General features: G+C 37.0%; 1 protein-coding gene across 11 annotated transcripts; it reads left to right on the top strand.

Moving 5' to 3' along the window:
* The first annotated feature begins 1,391 nt into the window (after positions 1 to 1,391).
* LOC130799467 (uncharacterized protein At4g10930-like) lies at positions 1,392 to 17,229 on the top strand. 11 transcript variants are annotated; one of them, XM_057662565.1, is made up of 15 exons: positions 1,393 to 1,530; positions 1,762 to 1,851; positions 3,994 to 4,104; positions 6,325 to 6,429; positions 7,624 to 7,709; positions 7,792 to 7,882; positions 8,088 to 8,137; positions 8,225 to 8,294; positions 9,780 to 9,889; positions 10,570 to 10,635; positions 11,061 to 11,488; positions 11,573 to 11,717; positions 13,251 to 14,637; positions 15,460 to 16,488; positions 16,610 to 17,229. In XM_057662565.1, the coding sequence occupies exons 4-15, from the start codon at positions 6,364 to 6,366 to the stop codon at positions 16,823 to 16,825; spliced, it is 3,744 nt and encodes a 1,247-aa protein (XP_057518548.1). In that variant the 5' UTR covers positions 1,393 to 1,530; positions 1,762 to 1,851; positions 3,994 to 4,104; positions 6,325 to 6,363; the 3' UTR covers positions 16,826 to 17,229. The 11 variants fall into 11 exon arrangements, with proteins under 11 accessions (XP_057518546.1, XP_057518551.1, XP_057518548.1 ...); XM_057662570.1 differs by lacking the exon at positions 3,994 to 4,104 and having other exon boundaries at positions 1,449 to 1,530; positions 1,795 to 1,851; positions 13,251 to 14,472; positions 14,563 to 14,637; XM_057662564.1 differs by having other exon boundaries at positions 1,467 to 1,530; positions 1,795 to 1,851.
* Positions 17,230 to 20,300: the final 3,071 nt, after the last annotated feature.

Genomic DNA, 20,300 nt, shown 5'->3' with positions numbered 1-20,300 from the left:
TGGTAACCACTAAAGGATCAGTGTGTGGTTGTTGCAACGGTTGGGAAGTAGTGACATCAAATCTCATGATCGGCCCACTTGAGGTGGTTTTTGGGGGTCCTTTGAACAGAGTATGGACGTTGTCTTTCGCGGCGCGGATTGTAGGATATTCCTCGGTGTAGCCGCTGAAAATCATATTGATGGTTCCTTGTGTATTGGAACTTTCGCGCCTAGCCTCGTTTCTTTTCTGGTTCCAAGGCCTTCTTTCCACGTCGCCTCTCGTGCCTTAGTCTTTTCGATTGATGAACCTTGATAGCTCCCCCTCGTCGGCTAGTTGATGTAGGATACACTTGAGTTCGCGACATTGGGCCAAAGTGTGGCCGTGTTCTTTGTGGTAATCACACCACAGATTGTAGTTGCGTCGATCGGAGGGGGTAGTAGTAGGAGGTGGAGTTGGCAACTCATCCCGGATGGCGAAGAATATGTCCTTCCTGTTCCGGTTGAACATCGGATCGTTACCTCCATCTAGAAAATTCTGCGTTCTGGACTCCCCTTTAGCGACATATACATGTCTGGATCGTGGAGGTCCCATGTCTGAGGGAGGTTCTGGACGACGCAGCGCATGTTCCTCTCTGTTCCTTGAGGAATGATTGGAGGATATTGGATCCTTTTTTTCTGACCTTCGTTTTTTGGGGTCATGTGCCTGACATATCTCGGAAGCCGTGACTGAAATAGATTATATTTAATAAAGCTTAATTATAAGTTTATTAAGCTGATTGGGGTTATTAAGTACGTTAATTCGAGTAATAATATTATTATTTTGATAATATTGACTCAAGTATTTGATTTGTTAACATTTTCAAGAAAGAGGTATATTATATTTAATGTATAAAATTCGTATAAAGAGTACTTCGATAAAAGTGTATTTTGATTATATTTTATTAATTGATTACTATCTTATCTTTATAAAAATAAATTTAAATAAAGTATTGAAAAATAAATTTCTAAATGCAATTCTTATTCATACTACAGTTACTTATTTCATAAATCGCCTCTTATACCCTTACAACACGTCTTATATAAGACTGTCTTACGATAAGACGGTTTTAATAGAATTTAATGGGTCAAAGCTAAAAATAAAACCCATTTTACCTCAAAACTAACCGACATACTCCTTCCCTCAATCACAAATAAAATCACGCCAAACACATCTTCCTCCTTCCCTCTTTCCCTCTCTTCTCCCTTTCCTCCTTGTGTGCCGCCAGCTGCTGCCTCAACAGGCTGCCTACGGAGCCCCAGCAGCCGCCTCCTATCTTCCTCAACAAGCAGCAGTCGCGCCTCCCCTCTTCCCCAGCAGCCGCCGCCTTGTTCCCTTCGCAAGCAGCAGCTAGGGCTGCGTTTTCTTTCCCCAAACAGCAGCGGCCAGCAACTAGGCCGCCAGCCTGCTCCTCCCTTTCCTGCCGTAAAGGGCTGCCGCCACAGCAGCCACGGTCCAACCACGTGGAGCCCTTCACACCATCTAGTCTTCACTCCTTTTCTAATTACCCCATTGTAAGCCATCTCCTCTTCTTCTGCTTGACTCTTGTTGTTTTCAATTAAAAGTTTTATAAAGTTTATGAGTGTGATGTTGATTTTGTTTTATCTTTCATTGAATCTTTTGTGGTTAAGAGTTTAGTTGATGAATTGAACTTATTTGCGATTTAGGGTTTGAAGTGTGATTAGAAATTATGGGTTGTGTGTTGATTGTGTATTAATTTGGTTTAATCTTATCATGTGTAATAGAATTGGTGTTATCTTTGAACATGAAATAATTAGGGATTTTGTGACTCAAATTGAAGTTCAAGATTGCAAGGTCCTTCAATGGTGGTTGAGGTAATCCACAAACTATTCTATTTAAGTATTAATTGAATGTTTTAAAGTAGTTTGGTATTGTGGATTCAATTTGGGTCGTGGATTCAATTTGGGTCGTGGATTCAATTTGGGTATCAACTTGAATGTAAGATGAGTATATGGATTCAATTAGTAATTGAGATGTTTTAGTGTTGATTAGAATTGCTTATTTGGGTTATTTGGTTTCTAGTATGAAATTTAGTATTTGGATATTGAAATTTCAGCTCAAAATTTGAGCATTCTGTTTTGGCCATTTTCGGGTTAGTTGTGATTGTTTTTAGGTCTTGGTGTCTTCTTAGAATTTGTAGAGCTTCGAGTCGCGGTCGTGTGGGCACTTGAATCGCCCCAAGATGAGTTCGTATGAGAGAGTTATGTTCAAAACAGTGACATACCCGCTGGCTGTTAAGAAAATCAATATTGAACCTTCTGTTTTGGCCATTTTCGGGTTAGTTGTGATTGTTTTTAGGTTCTGGTGTCTTCATGATATTTGTAGAGCTTCGAGTCGCGATCACGTAGGCACTTGAATCGCCCCAAGATGAGTTCGTATGAGAGAGTTATGTTCAAAACAGTGATATACCCGCTGGCTGTTAAGAAAATCAATATTGAACCTTCTGTTTTGGCCATTTTCGGGTTAGTTGTGATTGTTTTTAGGTTCTGGTGTCTTCATGATATTTGTAGAGCTTCGAGTCGCGATCACGTAGGCACTTGAATCGCCCCAAGATGAGTTCGTATGAGAGAGTTATGTACAAAACAGTGACATACCCGCTGGTTGTTAAGAAAATCAATATTGAACCTTCTGTTTTGGCCATTTTCGGGTTAGTTGTGATTGTTTTTGGGTTCTGGTGTCTTCATGATATTTGTAGAGCTTCGCGTCGCGATCACGTAGGCCCTTGAATCGCCCCGAGATGAATTCGTATGAGAGAATTATGACCAAATTACTAACAAGTGTCCTGTTATGGTACTAAAATGGAATTTATTATGTGGGATTAGGAAGTATAAAATAAATTGGAGGTTTAAGGTTATGTATTGAGTAATTGAGATTAACTTAGGTTTATTGTTTTCCCTTTATGGATTGGTATTGTTGGGTTATGGATCTTAATTGAATAATATGAGTGTTTGGTTCAAGTATAAATTTGGGAACATATGAGTTGATTGGTATTTTAATTATTGATTGTTATTCATGGTGTAGGAAAGTAATCCACAAGCAAACTACTATCCTATCTTTTAAATTTAATTCAAGTATTTCAAAGTTCAAGTTATGGTTTATAAGGTGTGGTATTACTACTATTGATATTTGAGCAAAATCGTATAATTTTTGGTGCTCGAAACTTTGGACTTTAACTTCGTTTTGACCTTACTTCTAGTTCTTGGTCAAGATTATGTTTTGTATGTTCACAACCTTATAAATGTGAGCTTTTAAATATATTGTACTATGAAAATGAGTTATGGTTATTGATTTTAAAAGAAAATCAAGTGATTTATTGATTCGTTTTATATTGAAATGTTTGACATTGAAAAATGTCCGTTTTTGGGAATTGGCAACGAATATTTATATCCGGATTATTGTGAAATCCTATAGCTTGATAATAGGTAATGGTTATTCGAATCGGTCTCGAGCCCCCGATCCCGTTTCGTTCTTGCAAGAACCGTATTTTCGGTGATGACGATCACCCGTGTTCTCAGGATTTAGATCAAGCCTACTTCCTGACGGTCCATATATTCCCACGTTTTAAAGTGCTATGAAATTTATTGATTTAATATGAGTTTTGAATAAATACGTTTGGTACATAAAGTTTTGTTTGTTTCGCAAATGTTATCATATTTGTCATTTGCCGTATTGTTTCGCTATTGACTTGTAAAGTAATAGCCGCATTTTGATTTACGCTATTAACTTGTAAAGTTATAGCCGTGTTTTGATTTGTTATGAACTAAAGGTTCATAACCGTATTTATGTCCATACCGAACGGACTTTTGAAAGAGTTTTGATTTGGATAAAATATTGTTTATAAATGATTGCCAAGTGAACAAGGAATTTGATTGGAAATGTTTGTTAATGACTTGTATACAAATGCAGTAGTTTGTTGGATTACTCAACAATGCAATTGTTGACAGTTTTTTTTATAGGGCCTATCTCTTACAGGGGATAGATCCACTTTCAGGTTGCCATCTTTAGTGCGGATGGATGTGCTGTTTATGTGTCATGTGTTGCGATTGCAAGGACATCGTTTTCGAAAGGTTAATTTATAATGATATTTTAACAAATCATGTCTTTTAAAATAAAAAATTAGATATTTTATAATGTATTAACTTAGTTTATAACTGGGTTGTAAGTAATTGTATTACAGTTTTGTAAAGTTTTTAAATACTCTGATATTGGTTGCTGTGGCTATCGAGCCACAGGTCGGATTCAGCCCAGACTTCTATAAGTTTTCTGCTGTGCTTTGTAGACAATATTATTATATTGTTTACGCGGGTTTGGGCTGTTTCAGTGACGTAGCTTTGACACTGCTTCATGGCCTCCGCGTATGTCTTCACTTGACTCTCGACCAACTGGAACTTGAGCCTTTGAGCTTTCATTCCGTTGATTAGGGCGTTTAAGGCGACTGATTCTTCCAAATCCGTTACCTCCAGCACTGCCTCATGGAATTTCCTCAGATACGATGATATGGATTCCCCTTCCAGTTGCGTTATGCTAAGCAAATGGAAGTTTGATTTCTCCTGGCTTCTGGATGCCACAAAGTGACCCAGGAATTTTCTCTCTAATTGGGCAAAGGTGTGGATACTTCTCCCTGGAAGAGAGGTGTACCACGTCAAGGCTACTCCTGTGAGAGTAGTTGGGAAGAATTTGCACCACAATGCTGGGTTGGTGGTGTACAGCAACATCAAGTTTTTGTATGCCATCAAGTGTTCTTCGGGGCAGGATGTTCCATCGAAGGCTGCCATATTTGGGATCTTTATTTTCCTGGGGTTGCGAGTATTCAGTATCTCTGGAGCCAGCGGAGAGATTATTGGCATAAGATCTTCGGAGAGGCTACTCTTGCCGGTCTCATTCCGCGGCATTATGACGGGGCTGGTGGGATGGCTAGATCCCGTGAGTTGCGCTTTCTTCCTTTCTTCCCTCCTTTTGTCCACCAATGATTGAACACTTTCGAACGCCATCAGCTTCTTGTTTTGCAGTTAAGTACGGGCATCTCGAGAGGCGGTTTTGGATTCCCCGTTTTGGGATTCGCTTCTGTTGAGACTTGTATGTGTCCTCGATCTCTCCCTTCTTTTCTTATTTCTTCTGCTGGAACGTGACATCCCCGAGTTCCTAGCCTGAGATAAAGATTCATGGGATTTCGGTATCTCGTTATGGGGTTCGATTCGTTCATGCAGATTCTTTATTTGCTCCGCCATGTCTTCCAATACTCGTTGCTGATCAGGGTTATTATTTGTGACGGCGCGGAGTTGTTCGGAGAAGGCGGCAGTGAGGTTGCGTGCTAGCATGTCCAGATCATGACGAGTCACGGCTTGATTATTAGCGTGACCTGCGGAAGTGTCTGTATCTGTGCTATGCACGGTTGCGGTTTGTGTTGGATTTCTCTTAGGAGCCATGACTTTTTATTCTTTCCCCACAGACGACGCCAAACTGTTTCGGTAATGAAACGAGGAAGTGCAAAAGACACTTAAAAATTCCGTGGGTGGAAGCGTTATCGGGAGCTTCGATTCGTGGGAGGAAGCGACCTGAATTCCTACAACACAACACGTTAGCCTTGTTCGGGGGTGATCTCCTGGAAAACCCCTTCGACGCTCAAGTTAGAACGTAAATTGGAGATTAATGAATAAAAAACGAGATGGAATATGCAAGAATGGGAGTATGAGGGTGAGATTTGCTAATAAATTTGATGGGCTAGAAGGTCGTGAGGACTTTTGAAGGGCTGTTCTCTGATCCCTCTTTCTTTCTGATGTTAGCCTCTATTTATAGAGGTGAGAAAGGAGGTTATTTCCTGGGAGAAGGTGGATTATCATGGACAATAGTGAGCGGTTATTAGCACAGAGTAAGGAGAACCAGAAGATGAGGGAAGAGTGAGGAGTTGAGTCAACTTGGTGGTTATTTCCTTAGGGGAGGTTAGGGTTTTCGGGAAGTTATCTATCAGAAGGGAGTTAGGGTATTTAGAGGTAACTAGCCCATGGGCCATTCAAGGAAGATGGGGAATTCAGAAAAAAGCCCATTGACCGAAAGTCAAAGTCAACACAAAAGGTCAAAGGGTATTTAAGTAGTATGACGTTAATAATTTAAATAAATAAGTAAATTAGATAAATGATACCATGACATGATTGCTTCTCAACTTTCGATAACCCTAAATTGCATTTTAATTGCTAATTTTCTTTAATTTCTATATTTTTGTGGTTCTAATGCTTGAAATTTGAATTTATTGGTGATGATTTATGGTTTCGGTATTTGTTGAATTGTAGGAAGTTTGAAATTGAGTTAAAGTTGTGAAGGTGAAAGCTATGGAGGTTGAATTATTCAGAAAATTTCAATCTGAAGAAGATACAGTTGAAGCTGATGCTGAATACGTGAGCGTTATGAGTTTGAACTGTTTTGATCTCAGTTTCTTAAATTTTTGAGTTGGCTTGGCTAATGCTTTTGATTTGGATATTTATGTATTCTCATCAATAATCGTGAATAAGTTATGCTGTCTTTGGTTGGTAGATATTTGATGCTGAAAATGTGAGATATACAATTGAGTTCAATAATTTATGCGATTTGGATAAAATAATACCGTTATGAATAATCAGGAAGAATTTGAGCTCCACTTTGATTAGTGCATACTTTTTGGTTTAGACTCAATTTTATTTTAGAAATACTAAATAGAAGTATACTCCTTCCTGCTGTGATTTTTCTACATCTTCCATTTTTAGCGTGCCGCTCATTCCTTTTGTAGACATGTCCCCCGTCGGTTTCTTATATTCTCACACATACATTTATTTCTCTCTTTTAATACCATCAAGTAAATTACTCCTTAATATTTGGGCCAAACTCCTTGGTAGGAATTGATAAATCTCCTTGATATTTGGCGAAACTCCTTGTCAGCAAATTAATAGATGAGTGCTAGGTAAAGCGTGCAATTCAGACAAGGGTAGGCATCAGTGTTATTGCTATTTGATTTTTTATAGTTCAGTGGCCCAGAATGGTGGCAATGAAGTTGGTTTGAATATCTTGCTTTGGGTTTGGCTGGAAACTAATGCTGATATTTTCAGGTTTAGCTATCAGAAGTAGTACTTTCACATTGTGGTTTTCCGGTTATTTTTGGTGGATGTTGTTGTGAAACCTAAAATCTTGAAGCTAGTTTCTAACTTTTGGAATTGGAGACTTGACCTAATTTCTAAATCAGTGTTGTGCAACAGGGGATTTTTGTGGTCTTCATGAACTTTGTTTTGTCAGATGGTATTGCATTACTGAACTTGTTTCGTCATCTGGACATACAAATGATTTGTCGATGAGTTTTGCAACCTTACTAATTATTTCATGCAACTTCTTTATTAGTATAAAGATTTCGGGGAAAGACTTGAGTTCTATACATTTATGCAATATTTTAAAAATCTATGACACGAGCTTTTTGTAATCCATGAATATGTGATCTTCTGTTTAATATATGGAGGGACTTTATGTGAAGTCCACATTATGTAAAGTCCACATTAACTGAGTAATATCTGATGTGTTGTGTGGGATTAATTAATTTGGATACCTACTCTGTTGGTTGTTTGCAGGATAATTTGGGCTCTGAGGTTGAAAGATGTGGTATATGCATGGATGTTGTTGTTGATCGGGGAGTTCTAGATTGCTGTCAGCACTGGTATGGTAGCTTTAACACTTGTATTTCGTGACATTGTTAACCTTTTAATCGCTTGAAGAATAAGTGTCATTTCTTATTTCAGGTTTTGCTTTGATTGTATTGACAACTGGTCCACTATCACGAATCTTTGCCCATTGTGTCAGAACGAATTTCAACTGATCACATGTGTTCCAGTGAGTTATTTTTCTTTTTGTCTTGGTGAATATATACTACTGTCTAATGCATCTGAAACCTGTGTTGCCTCAGTATCTGTTCTTCCGGACCTCTTTGCAAACTGGTCTTGTATATTAATCTTCTTGTGTAAGATGAAAATGCATGTTGTATATTGTCAATTCCATACGGCAAGCAATCTTGATGCATATGAACTTGTGACATTAGGTGTTTGACACTATTGGAACCAGCAAAAATGATGAGGACTTGGATTCCAGGTATCAAGGTTGATTAGCATTGTTTTAACATGTAACAAGTTGATATTATGGATTATAAATAACTATTGAGTTTTGACTTTGTCACAGAGATGGTGATTGGTGTGTTGAAGGGAACGACAACATACTTTCCTTTCCATCCTATTACATTGATGAAGATGTAATTGTTCTCTTGCTTACCAACTCGTGCTTTATGTGTATTAACTGCTTTCTCTTAAGTTTTTTTGTGGCAATGGATCTGCTCTTGTTTTGACTTACTGGTAAATTGTCCTTATAGATTTTTTTTATGAGATCAATCATAATTTTGTTTGACTTATTGCCTTTTGGTCACAGAGGGACTTTGATTTTCCCTCCCTAATTTGCCGATTTGCAGTAACAGCTATATAAATTAGAACATGCTACTGTTGGGTTGATGTTTTGAAAGTGACCAACCTAGTAGACGCTGGGACGTGTTCGATTCTATGAGATAGAACTGATGCTTCTGTTGCGGATACCTTTTTCTTTTGTATGAATTTTCTTTTTTCTATCCTATGTCTTCAAGTTTCGTCCTATAATATCTTCTGTGTACTCCTTGAATTTTATACAAACACACTGCTTTTGATGAGAATTCAGTCCAAAAAGTCCAAGATCATCAAGTTACGGTTCCTACAACACAAGCTACGGTCCATGCTTTACTTAGCCACGCAAATGTCAAGCAAATGGCTGTTAATTTCGTGGGATTCTCTTCAAAGCAATCCTTTATTACTTGCCTTAAATGGGAAGTTGAATAAGGCACAATTGCCTTAAATGGGAAGTTGAATACAAGCAGCAACTTGAATTCTAGCTTTAATGCTTAAATGGGAGTTTTTTTTTAGGAGAAATGCAAGAGTTTTTTTTAGGAGAATATGGACGGTTCAAAGTAGTTTAATTAGCCTTAATTTGCTGTTTAAATAGCTATTAATAAAGGGTCATTATTAGCCTTAAATGCTTAACATTAAAAAGGCTTAATTCTAGCTTTTGTTTAATGCTTTGTTTTCTGATTTTTGTAAGAGGGAAAGTTAAAAGGTTCCTTGAAGGGAAAGTTAAAAGGTTCCTTGAGGGAAGTTAAAAGGTTCCTTGAAGGCTTGTAACACTTGCATTATTTTTAGTATAAAAGGAACTCATTGCCATGCATTTTAGGCAAGTGAGGTTGAAAACAAAATTCTGATTTTCTTTGTGAATTTCTTTGTGCTTACTTTGTGTTGCACGCCCCTTTTATTCTTATTACTTAGTGTTTGAGAGTAAAAGCTTTGAGAGTTTAAAATACTTAGTGAATTTTTGCTGCTCAAAGAAACCATCCAATCTAGAATAAGCTTCTAAGTTGCATGGGTGTTCTCTTGTTTCGTTCCTTGTTAAGCTTGTTCTTAAGCTAATTTATACACTCTAAAACGGTCCCATTACACTTCCACATCAGCTTTGCAGTGTTATTTTCCTTGGTCAAGGAACTAGGATTTTCTGATTCAGTTTTTGTTTAATGATTTGTTTGCATAACTTTGTATCCCTTTTTCTTCTATCTTGAGAGCTTCATTTCTTAGTGATGGGTTGGGTTACTGGTTCCAAAAATAAAAGAGAAGAAATTCCTTATAGGGTGGGTAACTTATCTGATTCCTTTGCGCTCTGTGTGTAGGCAGTTAATTGCTTGGATGATTATGGCTGCAAAATCCGAAGTGGATCATTGTCTTATGAAGAAACATCAATCCTTGATACTTCCATTGCCTGCGATTCATGTGATATATGGTACCATCTTGACTTCTTTGGCCCCGTGTTATGTTTAAATATTAACTATGCTGTTGAGTATAAAGTTGCTCATATGTTCTGCTATCTTATCTGCTTGTGCTTTGTTTTCCTAGATACCATCTATCTTGTGGTCTTTCTGTGATGATAAATATTCAAATGTTTAAATCTTAACCACAATAATGTGCTAAAAGCCATCCGTTGGAACAAATTGTTCTTTGGTTATCACGGTTATGTCTCTCATGTGGTTCATTAGGAGCAAAATTTCCTTGTTATTCTTTTTGCACATTATTGTACGAATGTTTTTGCAATTTTCTTTTTCATAAATTTGAACTACTGCTAAGTCTTTCTTTGTGATGGCATGATAGAAATTCTGTTGTCTGTTCAATTCTTTTGGTGATGAGAAGTTCGGCTGTCAATCTAGTGCTGTGTTTATGTAGTAATGATATTGTTACTCGCTGTTCTCTTTTCTTTTCTTTCTTATATTTATGAATTAGGCCATTTCTTTTTTTTATTTTTTTTTATTTTTTAGTTTTTGATTCAGGGGAAGGGGGTTTATTTCGATAATAAGTTTCTGATTCAGGGAGCCTCCATTTCCTTTCCTTTTATTGAGATGCTTCTTAGATGGTATCTTGTAGGAGAGTCCAATATTATATTTGATGTACTTACTCATGTGATGGCAGGTATCATGCTTTTTGCGTGGGATTTGACCCAGAGGGCACGGGTTTAGATTCATGGTTGTGCCCTAGGTAATTCTCAAACACAAATCCAATTATTGTCAAATGTTATCTTTTTGAATGTGATGTTCAACTTTGTCAATTATTACTTACATAAACACATCTATGTTTTTTGGTGTTGGATTTGTATGACCTGCATATCTGACAGTGAGCTTCGTTTTGCATTCTTCTGTGAGTATGCTGATATGATAGCTGAAAGGTTCATTTACGTAAGTGTTTATTTCATTTGATCTCTGTTGTGGGTACACTAAGTACTTCTCCATCTTTTCTGTTAACATTTCAAGTCATGACTATTTGACTATTATCTCTTCTTAAAGATGACATGTCTAAATTATTATCTATTGTTTGGGTTAAGAGAATATGTGGTGTACTAAACTCTGTGTGCTGATTTCATTTGTAGTGAATACTTTTTATATCGTCTAAAATTCTTAATGTAGATGTTCAGTTAATGAAGCAAACCAGAATTCTGACCTCAAGAAAATCTGTAATTCTGGAAATGATTCCAATTCTCATCATCTTGTTGACACATCTTCCGGAAAACTGTCTATATGTGTTGCTGATACCGGTGAAACAGCAGTGGTTGTCTCACGAATAGATGGTCAAGATGATGTCAATGTACCAATCACGAATTGCCTGTCCAATCAAGAACCTAGTGCTCATCATGAAACTGAGCAATCAATGTTGGGCCCTGATTATTGCTCAAATGAAATGAAAAAAGTTTTGAATGATGGGATAGGCAATGTCCAACCAGATTTGATGGTCATGTCTGCCAATGTGGGGGGAATTAGTACTAAGGTTAAGCCAGATGATTGTGAATCAAGAATGTCAACTGAGCCACGACCTTCTTTTGCTTCTACATTATCTGGTAAATTGTGCTGATGGTTGTAACTTTGAGCATTTGCCTTCAATGTCTCTAACCATTTATCAATTGTCATCGACTTGTTTGTAGCTGTTGTGCTTGAACATGACAAAACTAACAATTCAGCGGGTCGTGATGAGTGTCCGCATGGTACCTCAACTGATGAGAGTTTGGACAATGTGAAGGCTGATGTTTCTCCAAGTTCTGGTGAAAAGCGAAAGCGTTCTGGGTACAGGTACCTTTCTTCTATATAGTTTTTGACTCCACCAAGTTACTTTTTCCTCCAAAGTGTGTTTTTGGTGTGTCTGTTAACTCAGAATATTGTATGACTTTATTCTGACAAAGGTCTAGGGGTAATGTCTGAAGTGTAATATGATGTTACAGAGATAGGTAATTTTAGCATCTCCACTCCTATAAACATTTCATTCAGCTCTTGAAAAGTGCCCAATTGATGTGGAATTTCATTTAGAACTTAGAAGTATGATAAGGCCTATCGTCTAGGAAAGTTGTGCTTAGTGATTAAGAACTGTAGGAACATAGTACAAATATGTGTTTATGGTTGTGATTGCGGTAAAGGAACGGTGATGCGGTGATGGGAGTAATGTGATTTTCCCAACGCCTAAATGTCGGTCAAGAGCATGAGATAACCCTTGATAGAAAGCACGGTTTTTTTACACCCTTTTAACATTTGAAATATTTGTTCTTTTTTTTTTTTGGTATCAGGAACTCCTGGAGTTGGAATGTGTCTCGTGCACATCCATAATTAATGCCTGCGTCTTGCAGCATTCATTTGACTTCTTTTAATTTTGGACAGCCAGCTCCAAATTATCGTTCATTCCTCTTCTGTAGTCGGGGACTACTCAAGTAGATCATAGGCTCATAATATTTCTGCTGCTGCTGATACACTGGTATTAAGTGTGTAATATCTCATAATCTATTTTGGAAATGTGACTTTATTTAAGGATTTGGTTTGATGTAAGATTGAAAAGTCTTCTGTTCTAGGGGACTAAAGAAGAGGATTAATGCCATGTTTTACTTTTAACTTTCAAAGCATACTAGCATAATGTCTCCAATTTTGTTTTTCATCAGCCACTGTCTGGAATCAGTTTGAGTTTTGAGTACCAGGTGACACTACATCTGATTTCTACAGATGGCAAGGTTCATTTTGGTTTCTTGTTGACTAGATATACTGGTAATCTTTCTTCATTCTTGAAATGCCCTCTAAAATTTTAGGAACACGAATTTCTTCTCTTGCTTCTCTTCTGTCAATTTTAGATCCAAACTATTCGTAACTGTAGAGTCGAACATCAAATTGGCGCCTCTTGCTCTTTTAACCTTACAAAATATGGATCTAAACAAATGGTGGTAGTTCTCTCTGTTCTTTTTCTATTCATCTAACAGTCTTCCTTACACAAGGTCTTTAAGGAAAAGGCATGGTGGTCCCTTTTGTGGTTGTGGTGATCTGCTATGACTCTCATCTTCTGCTTTATCTTTTCATGGTTCTCTTCTCTCTATAAAATTTACTTATTCTAGCTTAAAAGCTAAGGTGGCTTGAGTCATGGCCTTGTTGATATTTGACTAAACAGTAAAAATAATGATATATGTATACAGTTTTCTACTGCAATTTGCTATCATGTTGATGCTTACCTTTGGCAAGGAAGTGTTAATTGTAATACCCTTTTAATGGTGTGATTCTAATATTACCTCAGTTCCTATAAAATCTTCTTCGATTATTTATTTATGGCTTCCTATGTTTCTTGATAAGCAGTTTCCAAAAGGATGCTGACAGTGGACATCATGAAGGTAGGTTTGTGGGTGAATCTTCAGCAAAAAAGGTTAAGGTTCAGCGACGTACAAGTACTTTGAATAACCAAGCTGTATGCCCTCCAGAGGAATCTCGGAAAAAAAACAGACAGATAGGAAGCTCATTAGCTGAAATTAGTGATGATTTTAAGGTGAACAAGAATAAACCTGTTGATATAATGAGTATAGTCCAGGGAACAGAACTTAGAACAGCAAATAGGTCGGAGGGAAATGGTAAATGTGCCAAGGGAGAAAAAAATGCAGCTGGGCTAAGAGTGAAAAAGATCATGAGGAGGCCTAGTGAAGACAAAGAGTCAGATGCCGTAGTACAGAATTTGAGAAAGGAAATCAGAGAAGCTGTTCGAAACAGGCCATCTTGTGAAGTTGGGAAAAGCATCGTTGACCCGAATCTACTTGCTGCTTTCAGAGCTGCTGTTTCTGGATCTATAGCTGAACCATCTAAGAAGACATCTTCTGCAATTATCAAATCGAAGAAGTTAATGTTGCAGAAGGGAAGAGCAAGGGAGAATCTCACGAAGAAGATATATGCAACATCTAGTGGAAAACGACGACGTGCATGGGATCGTGATTGTGAAATAGAATTTTGGAAGCATCGCTGCTTGAGAACTTCTAAACTAGAAAAAATTGAAACTCTAAAATCAGTTCTCAAGCTTCTTAGAAGAAATCCAGAATCCAAAGTTGTGGAACAGAATTTTGAGGAAGATTCCCCATCTCCTATTCTTTCAAGGCTGTATGTAGCTGATACTTCTCTTTTTCCTCGGAAGGATGATATTAAGCCTCTTTCTGTTCTGAAAGCTGCTGCTTCCAACCAGAATGGATCAATTTCTTCAGCGGAGAAGTGTGTTGAGTCTTGTCCAGACAGCGGTACCGTTAAATCTTTGGACCGAAATGAGGACCCAACTAAAAGTGTCCTTGTTTCTGTTGATGACAAGAAGAAAAGTATTTGTACCAGTAGTAAGAATGGAGTAGTTGCTGGAAAGCTCCAAGCAACTGGATATCCTAACAAGGAGGCTCCTCAGAAGATGACTGGTAAAACGGATGATGTAAAGGTTGATAAAAGAAAATGGGCTTTAGAGGTTCTTGCAAGAAAGAATGCTTCGAATGTTTCAAATCCGATGCACCAGAAACATGACAATACTGCATTGAAAGGGAATTATCCTCTGCTAGTATGTCAAATATTCATTTTTAGTTTTGTAATATTTATCAGACCTCTAGTCTTCATCCTATCAGCTTCTCTGGTTTTGTTTCTTGATCAGGCTGAATTACCAACAGATATGAGGCCCAAACTAGCATCCGCCCGCCATAACAAGATTCCTGTTTCAGTTCGACAGGTATATGCTACTTCTAGTTTCTAGAAGATATATAACTATGAGCGTTTTCCTCTTCCTTTGGAGCCAAAACATCGTTATTTTAGGATATAGCCTGACATACTAAATACCTCCTTTATATCCTATTACGGGGATGCATATCAGGAACATTGCGAGCCTTTTTTGGGCGTTTCTTAACGATGCACCACTAATGAGATATGATATTTGCAACTGGTCAAGCAAGATCTGTTAATGCTGGCAGTTATACTAGCAGCAATTTAATATTTTACAAGATAAGTGAAACCTAGACAGAAAGATGCACTAATATTCAGGATAATTATTACCGAAAAGCGAAGTGACTTTAATGGGTGAGCTCGTGTTGTTGAATAAATTCAATTGATTGTAAAATCAGGAATACCCATGATTGTATGGTGATGTCAGTATGTCGCTGATTTAGCACTGCCCATATAATGGTTTGTGTAATATATACTATTTGGTATCCTACTAAAACACCTCTATGCCATCCCTTGAAATTTTACGTTTGAGTTTACCACAGGTATTTAGAATATTAGTTAAAGTGAATAATGATTTGGAAGTTGGTAGAGAAGAATTATCAGAGGGTTTTATGATCAAGGAAGAAATACTAAATGATGGCTTGAAATGAACTATGGAAGTGTACATTATGACGTGTGAGATTTATCTAGGGACAGGGATGATGTTTTCAGTGAGGAGTAGTAACTTGCGAGAAAAAAGCTAAGTCTTTGTTACTCAAAATATTTGCTCGTTGCTGGTGATTATGTAGGCCGACAATCTTGTTGTAAGTGTTTGATAATTTTTTATATGCAGGCACAACTTTATCGCTTAACTGAACACTTCCTTAAGATGACTAATTTGTCATCAATGGTTCGAACTGCTGCCACTGAGCTGGCCGTTGCAGATGCAATCAACATAGAAAAGCAGGTTGCAGATAGGTCCAGCAGCAAAGCTGTCTATTTGAACCTTTGTTCACAAGAAATACGTAATCATACAAATACCATTATTTCTGACACTCCACCTACTTCACCCTCTGTACCAGTTTCCTGCACTGGTGATCAATCTTTGACACTGGAGCATCTTAATTCTGAAGCACAAGAAGCTTTAAGAGCAGCTGGTCTTTTGTCTGATTCTCCTCCAAATAGTCCACTTCATAAAATGGAATATTTCAATGATGATGAGTCCTTCGGAGAGGTCAAAGAAGTAAAGAGCATATTTGAAATGGATTGTCACCCAGATCTAGATATTTATGGTGATTTTGAGTATGATTTAGATGAAGAGGACTATATTGGTACTACTGCAATCGTTGCTTCAAAGGCGCAAGCAGAAGAGGCGGAGTCAAAAGTGAAAGTTGTTTTTTCGACTCTGAGTTCAAATACATTGGATAATGGTTTAGAGGCTAAAGAGCAGGATTTGCCAAAGGCTGATAATCTATCAAGCCCACCAAATTTGCTAGGATGTCCCAATGATCCTGGCTGTGAGGGCTCAACCATAGAAGATAAGGTAGATTCCGTACCACTTGCTGGAGATACCCCTTTGGTTGGGGAAGGTGAAGTGCTTTCGGTTGCTGAATGTGAGGAGCTATATGGCCCAGAGAAGGAGCCATTAACCCAACAAATCCCTGATCTGGTTCCAGTTGAAAATTTAGCTTTGCAGAATGCTAGTAATCTTAACACCAGCAATTCTGATACGACAAAAGTTGTCACTGACTCTGTTCAAGGAATTAATGTCGAGACAAACACTTCTGACCCTTCTGATCCTATACAAAAGCCCAAGGATGAGAAGGATGGTGTTCTAGTGGTTGACAAGAAAAGCGAGCAACCTGACTCTGTGCTTAAAAAGGTATTGAACTTCACATATGTTACTGCTTGTTATGGCTTGTGTTTGTTTGCATGGGGGTGGCCTCGTGTGGATGTGTAGTGAAACTTCTGTATAATGAATGATTGTATTGTATATGGTACAGGTTGAAGCTTATATTAAAGAGCACGTCAGGCCATTCTGCAAAAGTGGCGTGATAACCGTTGAGCAATATAGATGGACAGTGAAGAAAACAACGGAGAAAGTGATGAAATATCACTCAAAGGAGAAGAATGCTAATTTTCTAATCAAGGAAGGTGAGAAGGTCAAGAAACTGGCTGCACAATACCTTGCGACGGTTAAGCATAAGGAAAATAAGTAGTTTTCCGTCCAATTATGACCAACATATTTTACATACCTTCATTTTAAAATCGCGTACATAAAAACTGGCGTCCTCTTTTTTTTGATGGGGTTTCGTGTCATGATTTTTGGTTGGTGGGGGTGGATTCCGTTGGCAGGATCATAGCTTTGGATAGAAAATGAAAAAAATGTTAATTTTTTAAAGGCAATCTTTTAGGTTAATTGGTTTCAGTATTTATTTGCAGTCATTATTTCGGGATTAAGGTTTTATCATATATTTTTCGGGATTAAGGCTTTAGCATATATTTTTGTTGTTTTCGGTCTAGATGATTGTGATCCTTGTTCGTTTATATCCCTGAATGTCAGTCCAAACTTTATAAGATTACATAATTGAGTCATATTTGTGTTGGAACTATTTTAAGTTCATTTTCAAGCTCTTAGGCTGTAGCTTTGAAGTTTTCAGAATATTTTGTTATCGGAGAGGATAGAATAAGTTTCATTTTCAAGCCTTTACCTTTTATAATGTGTTGCAGTATTGCACCATGGTTTATAAATTAGAAACGGTTTAAACTGTTTATGTTGGGTTAAAATTGGCTTGGAGGTCAAAGAAACCCCATCACTGTTTTTTCATTTTAGTGTGAAGGTCTTAACGTTGTTGGGGGCTCCAACCCATCGAAGGCATTGGAAAATGTGAAACAAATAATTAATTTTAACAAAAATAAAAATAAAAAGATTTGGGTAAATTTAATTTCAAAAATAAGTGTCTTCATGTTTGAACTTAAGATCAAGTATGTTCGCGGTTACTAATAGCGAACAAAAAATTGGTCAAAATTGTTTGTTCGTAGTTAATAAACACGAACAAAAGGGAGACATTGTCATAATGTTAGAAGGGACGGAAAAAATAGAAATCAGGTTTGTTTGCAATTTGTAACTGCGAACAAACAATTTTTGTGTTTTTTTGTCCCTCCTAACGTTATGACATTGTCTCTGTAACAAACAATTTTGACTTTTTTTACTAATTTTTTTGTTCGTTGTTAGTAACTTTGAATATGCCTGACCTTAGGCTCAGACATGAAGACGTTTATTTTTGAAATTAAGCTTACCCGAAGCTCATATTTAATATTTTTTGTTGAAATTACTTATTTGTTTTAAATTTTCGAAGCATTCATGCTAGAGTTACCCGAGAATCAATAAGTAAATTATTTCTTTTTTGAGAAATTGACGAGATTTGACACAAAATAGGGTTTGAATAGAAGAGTTGATTGAATATTATGGGCAAGAGGCAAGAGGTGGTAAAATTAGCCTTGACAAAAGAATTTTTTGCCTTGAAAAATCAGCTTCCTAAAAATATTATATTATGAATTATTGATGTCCCTTGTTGATTTGTTTTGATTTATGTATTTAAATCTTAGACTTAATCGTCTTTTTCACATAAGATAAAGTGCCCCTACAAACAGCTTTCCTAAATAAAAGGGAAAGGATAGGGTTCTAAAAATAGTCAAGTGTGTGAAATACAACATATCTCCAAATGTTTAAACACTTTACTTTACATCACCACGAGTATGATTTCTTTTCTACAAACAAAGCTTCCTCTTCGCGGAAAGTATATCAGTCCACAGATCCTTAGTAGCAACTTTCATCTACGACAGAGCCAGAGGGCTCGGTCCATTTTTTTTATTCGACTGAATAAATTTTTGTATACAACATAAATCAAATTGCAACTATCAAACAGAAGTTCGCGCGTTCTGACCGGAGTAAAACAATTCATTTAGGAGCTTCTCGTGTTAGTGTAAGCACACAACAATTTCCCAGACCATAATCACAATCACTCGCCTATCTTAACATCATAAGCACAAAATATACAGCCTGATATCTAGATGATACTTTTGTGATTTGCCCCGCGAGTCAAAAACTCAATAATGGTGAAAAATGTGAATATGACTGGAATATGAACGTAGCAGAATTTTGTGCAAAATTGATCATCAATTGCAAAGATTTGATATGTAGGCAGTCGATTCTAGATTCTGTTCCTTCCATATTCTTCCAGTGATCCGAAGCTTTAGCTCTTTCCTATCTTCACCTGAGAAAAAAAGTGCTAATTTACAAGGGATAACGAGGCCGTCATGACTGTCTCTAACCTTTCTGTGGCTATCATGAATGCTTCATGGGGTTTCCTCTCATGTCATTTTCCTCCCATATCCACCGACTTCTAAGCTATAACTGTATTTTCGAGCATTGGTTTCGTTGCCCATGAACCGTAGAAAGGTCATAGAAATCGGAGCCATGCTAAGCTAAAACGCTTCAAAATGCAAGCAGAAGAATTCGCCAAAACAATGGTAAACCTAAAAAAGAAGAAAATTACAGCAAAATAAGACTACCACACACATTGATAAAACTTGCACTTATCATCATATAAAAATATACAACTACACAATGATCATTTGCAAACTGCTAAGAGCAAATAAGTTTATTTAAGCCACTTATTTACTCCCTCTGTTTCAAATGAATAGTCCTACGTACAATTGAAATAAATATAAAAAAAACGTGAATAAAAGTGGTAAAAGGTATATTTTATAGAAAAGGGAGAAAAATATATGGAAAAAATGAAAATGTCAAATGTGTGGTCGAGAAATAAAGTGGATGCAAAAATTAAAAATAGGATAAATCCAATGACACGGACTAAAAAAAAATCCTTTGGGACAGATGGAGTAATACTCTTATCAATCTTCCCGACTCGTGAAAACTCTCCAACAAATTTCTTGATAATTTGTTTCAACTTCCACCCTAAGCTTCGTTATACAGAGCTTTTTGTGCGGCAAATCAAGTTCAATATCAAGTTATATAAACAAGCCAGCGGATATGATTCCAGGGACTCATGAAGAATTAAAGGAAGCTGATTTTAGGGTTTTAAAATTGAATACAGTTTGTATTAATTTTCCTTTATAATTACAACCCTATTTTATACAAAGTCTATGAACTAATTAAGGAAATACAAAGCTTGAGTAATCAGAAATTCCCTTAATACATTGGACTAATTTGAGTAATTAAATATCCACTAAATCAGAAAATATCTCCCCAAATCAGAGAATATATTTCCACACTCCCCCTCAAGTTAGGTTATGGGATTCCCAATACCTAACTTGGATAAAGTAGTTTCGAAGACTTCAACTGAAACGACCTTTGTGAGAATGTCAGCTAACTGATCTTTTGATCTTACGTGTGGAATGTTGATGATTTCCTTCTCCAAATTTTCTTTTATGAAGTGTCTATCAACCTCCACATGCTTTGTTTGATCGTGTTGGACTGGATTTTCTGAGATATCAATAGCTGCTTTATTGTCACAAAATAACTTGCAAGCTCCTTGTAACTGCCTCGAATTATGAAGGCAAACACTAACTAGAATTTAGTATTAATCAAGCGGAAGCTTACTTTTGCCAACATAATTAAGGGGTTACTTAAAGGTCAAACCAATATTCAAGTATAATACTTGAACCAAG

This window comes from Amaranthus tricolor, chromosome 14, assembly GCF_026212465.1.
Source record: "Amaranthus tricolor cultivar Red isolate AtriRed21 chromosome 14, ASM2621246v1, whole genome shotgun sequence".
NCBI classification, from domain to species: Eukaryota; Viridiplantae; Streptophyta; class Magnoliopsida; order Caryophyllales; family Amaranthaceae; genus Amaranthus; species Amaranthus tricolor.
The sequence above is the reverse complement of the archived record's forward strand: the minus strand, read 5'-3'. Positions and strand labels throughout refer to the sequence as shown.

Excerpts from the sequence above, each read along its gene's own strand:
- LOC130799467 (XM_057662563.1), top strand. The coding sequence starts at position 6,364 with ATGGAGGTTGAATTATTCAGAAAATTTCAATCTGAAGAAGATACAGTT. Across the intron at positions 6,430-7,623 it reads TTGAAGCTGATGCTGAATAC|GATAATTTGGGCTCTGAGGT; the intron begins GTGAGCGTTATG and ends GGTTGTTTGCAG. Across the intron at positions 9,890-10,569 it reads TGCGATTCATGTGATATATG|GTATCATGCTTTTTGCGTGG; the intron begins GTACCATCTTGA and ends ATGTGATGGCAG.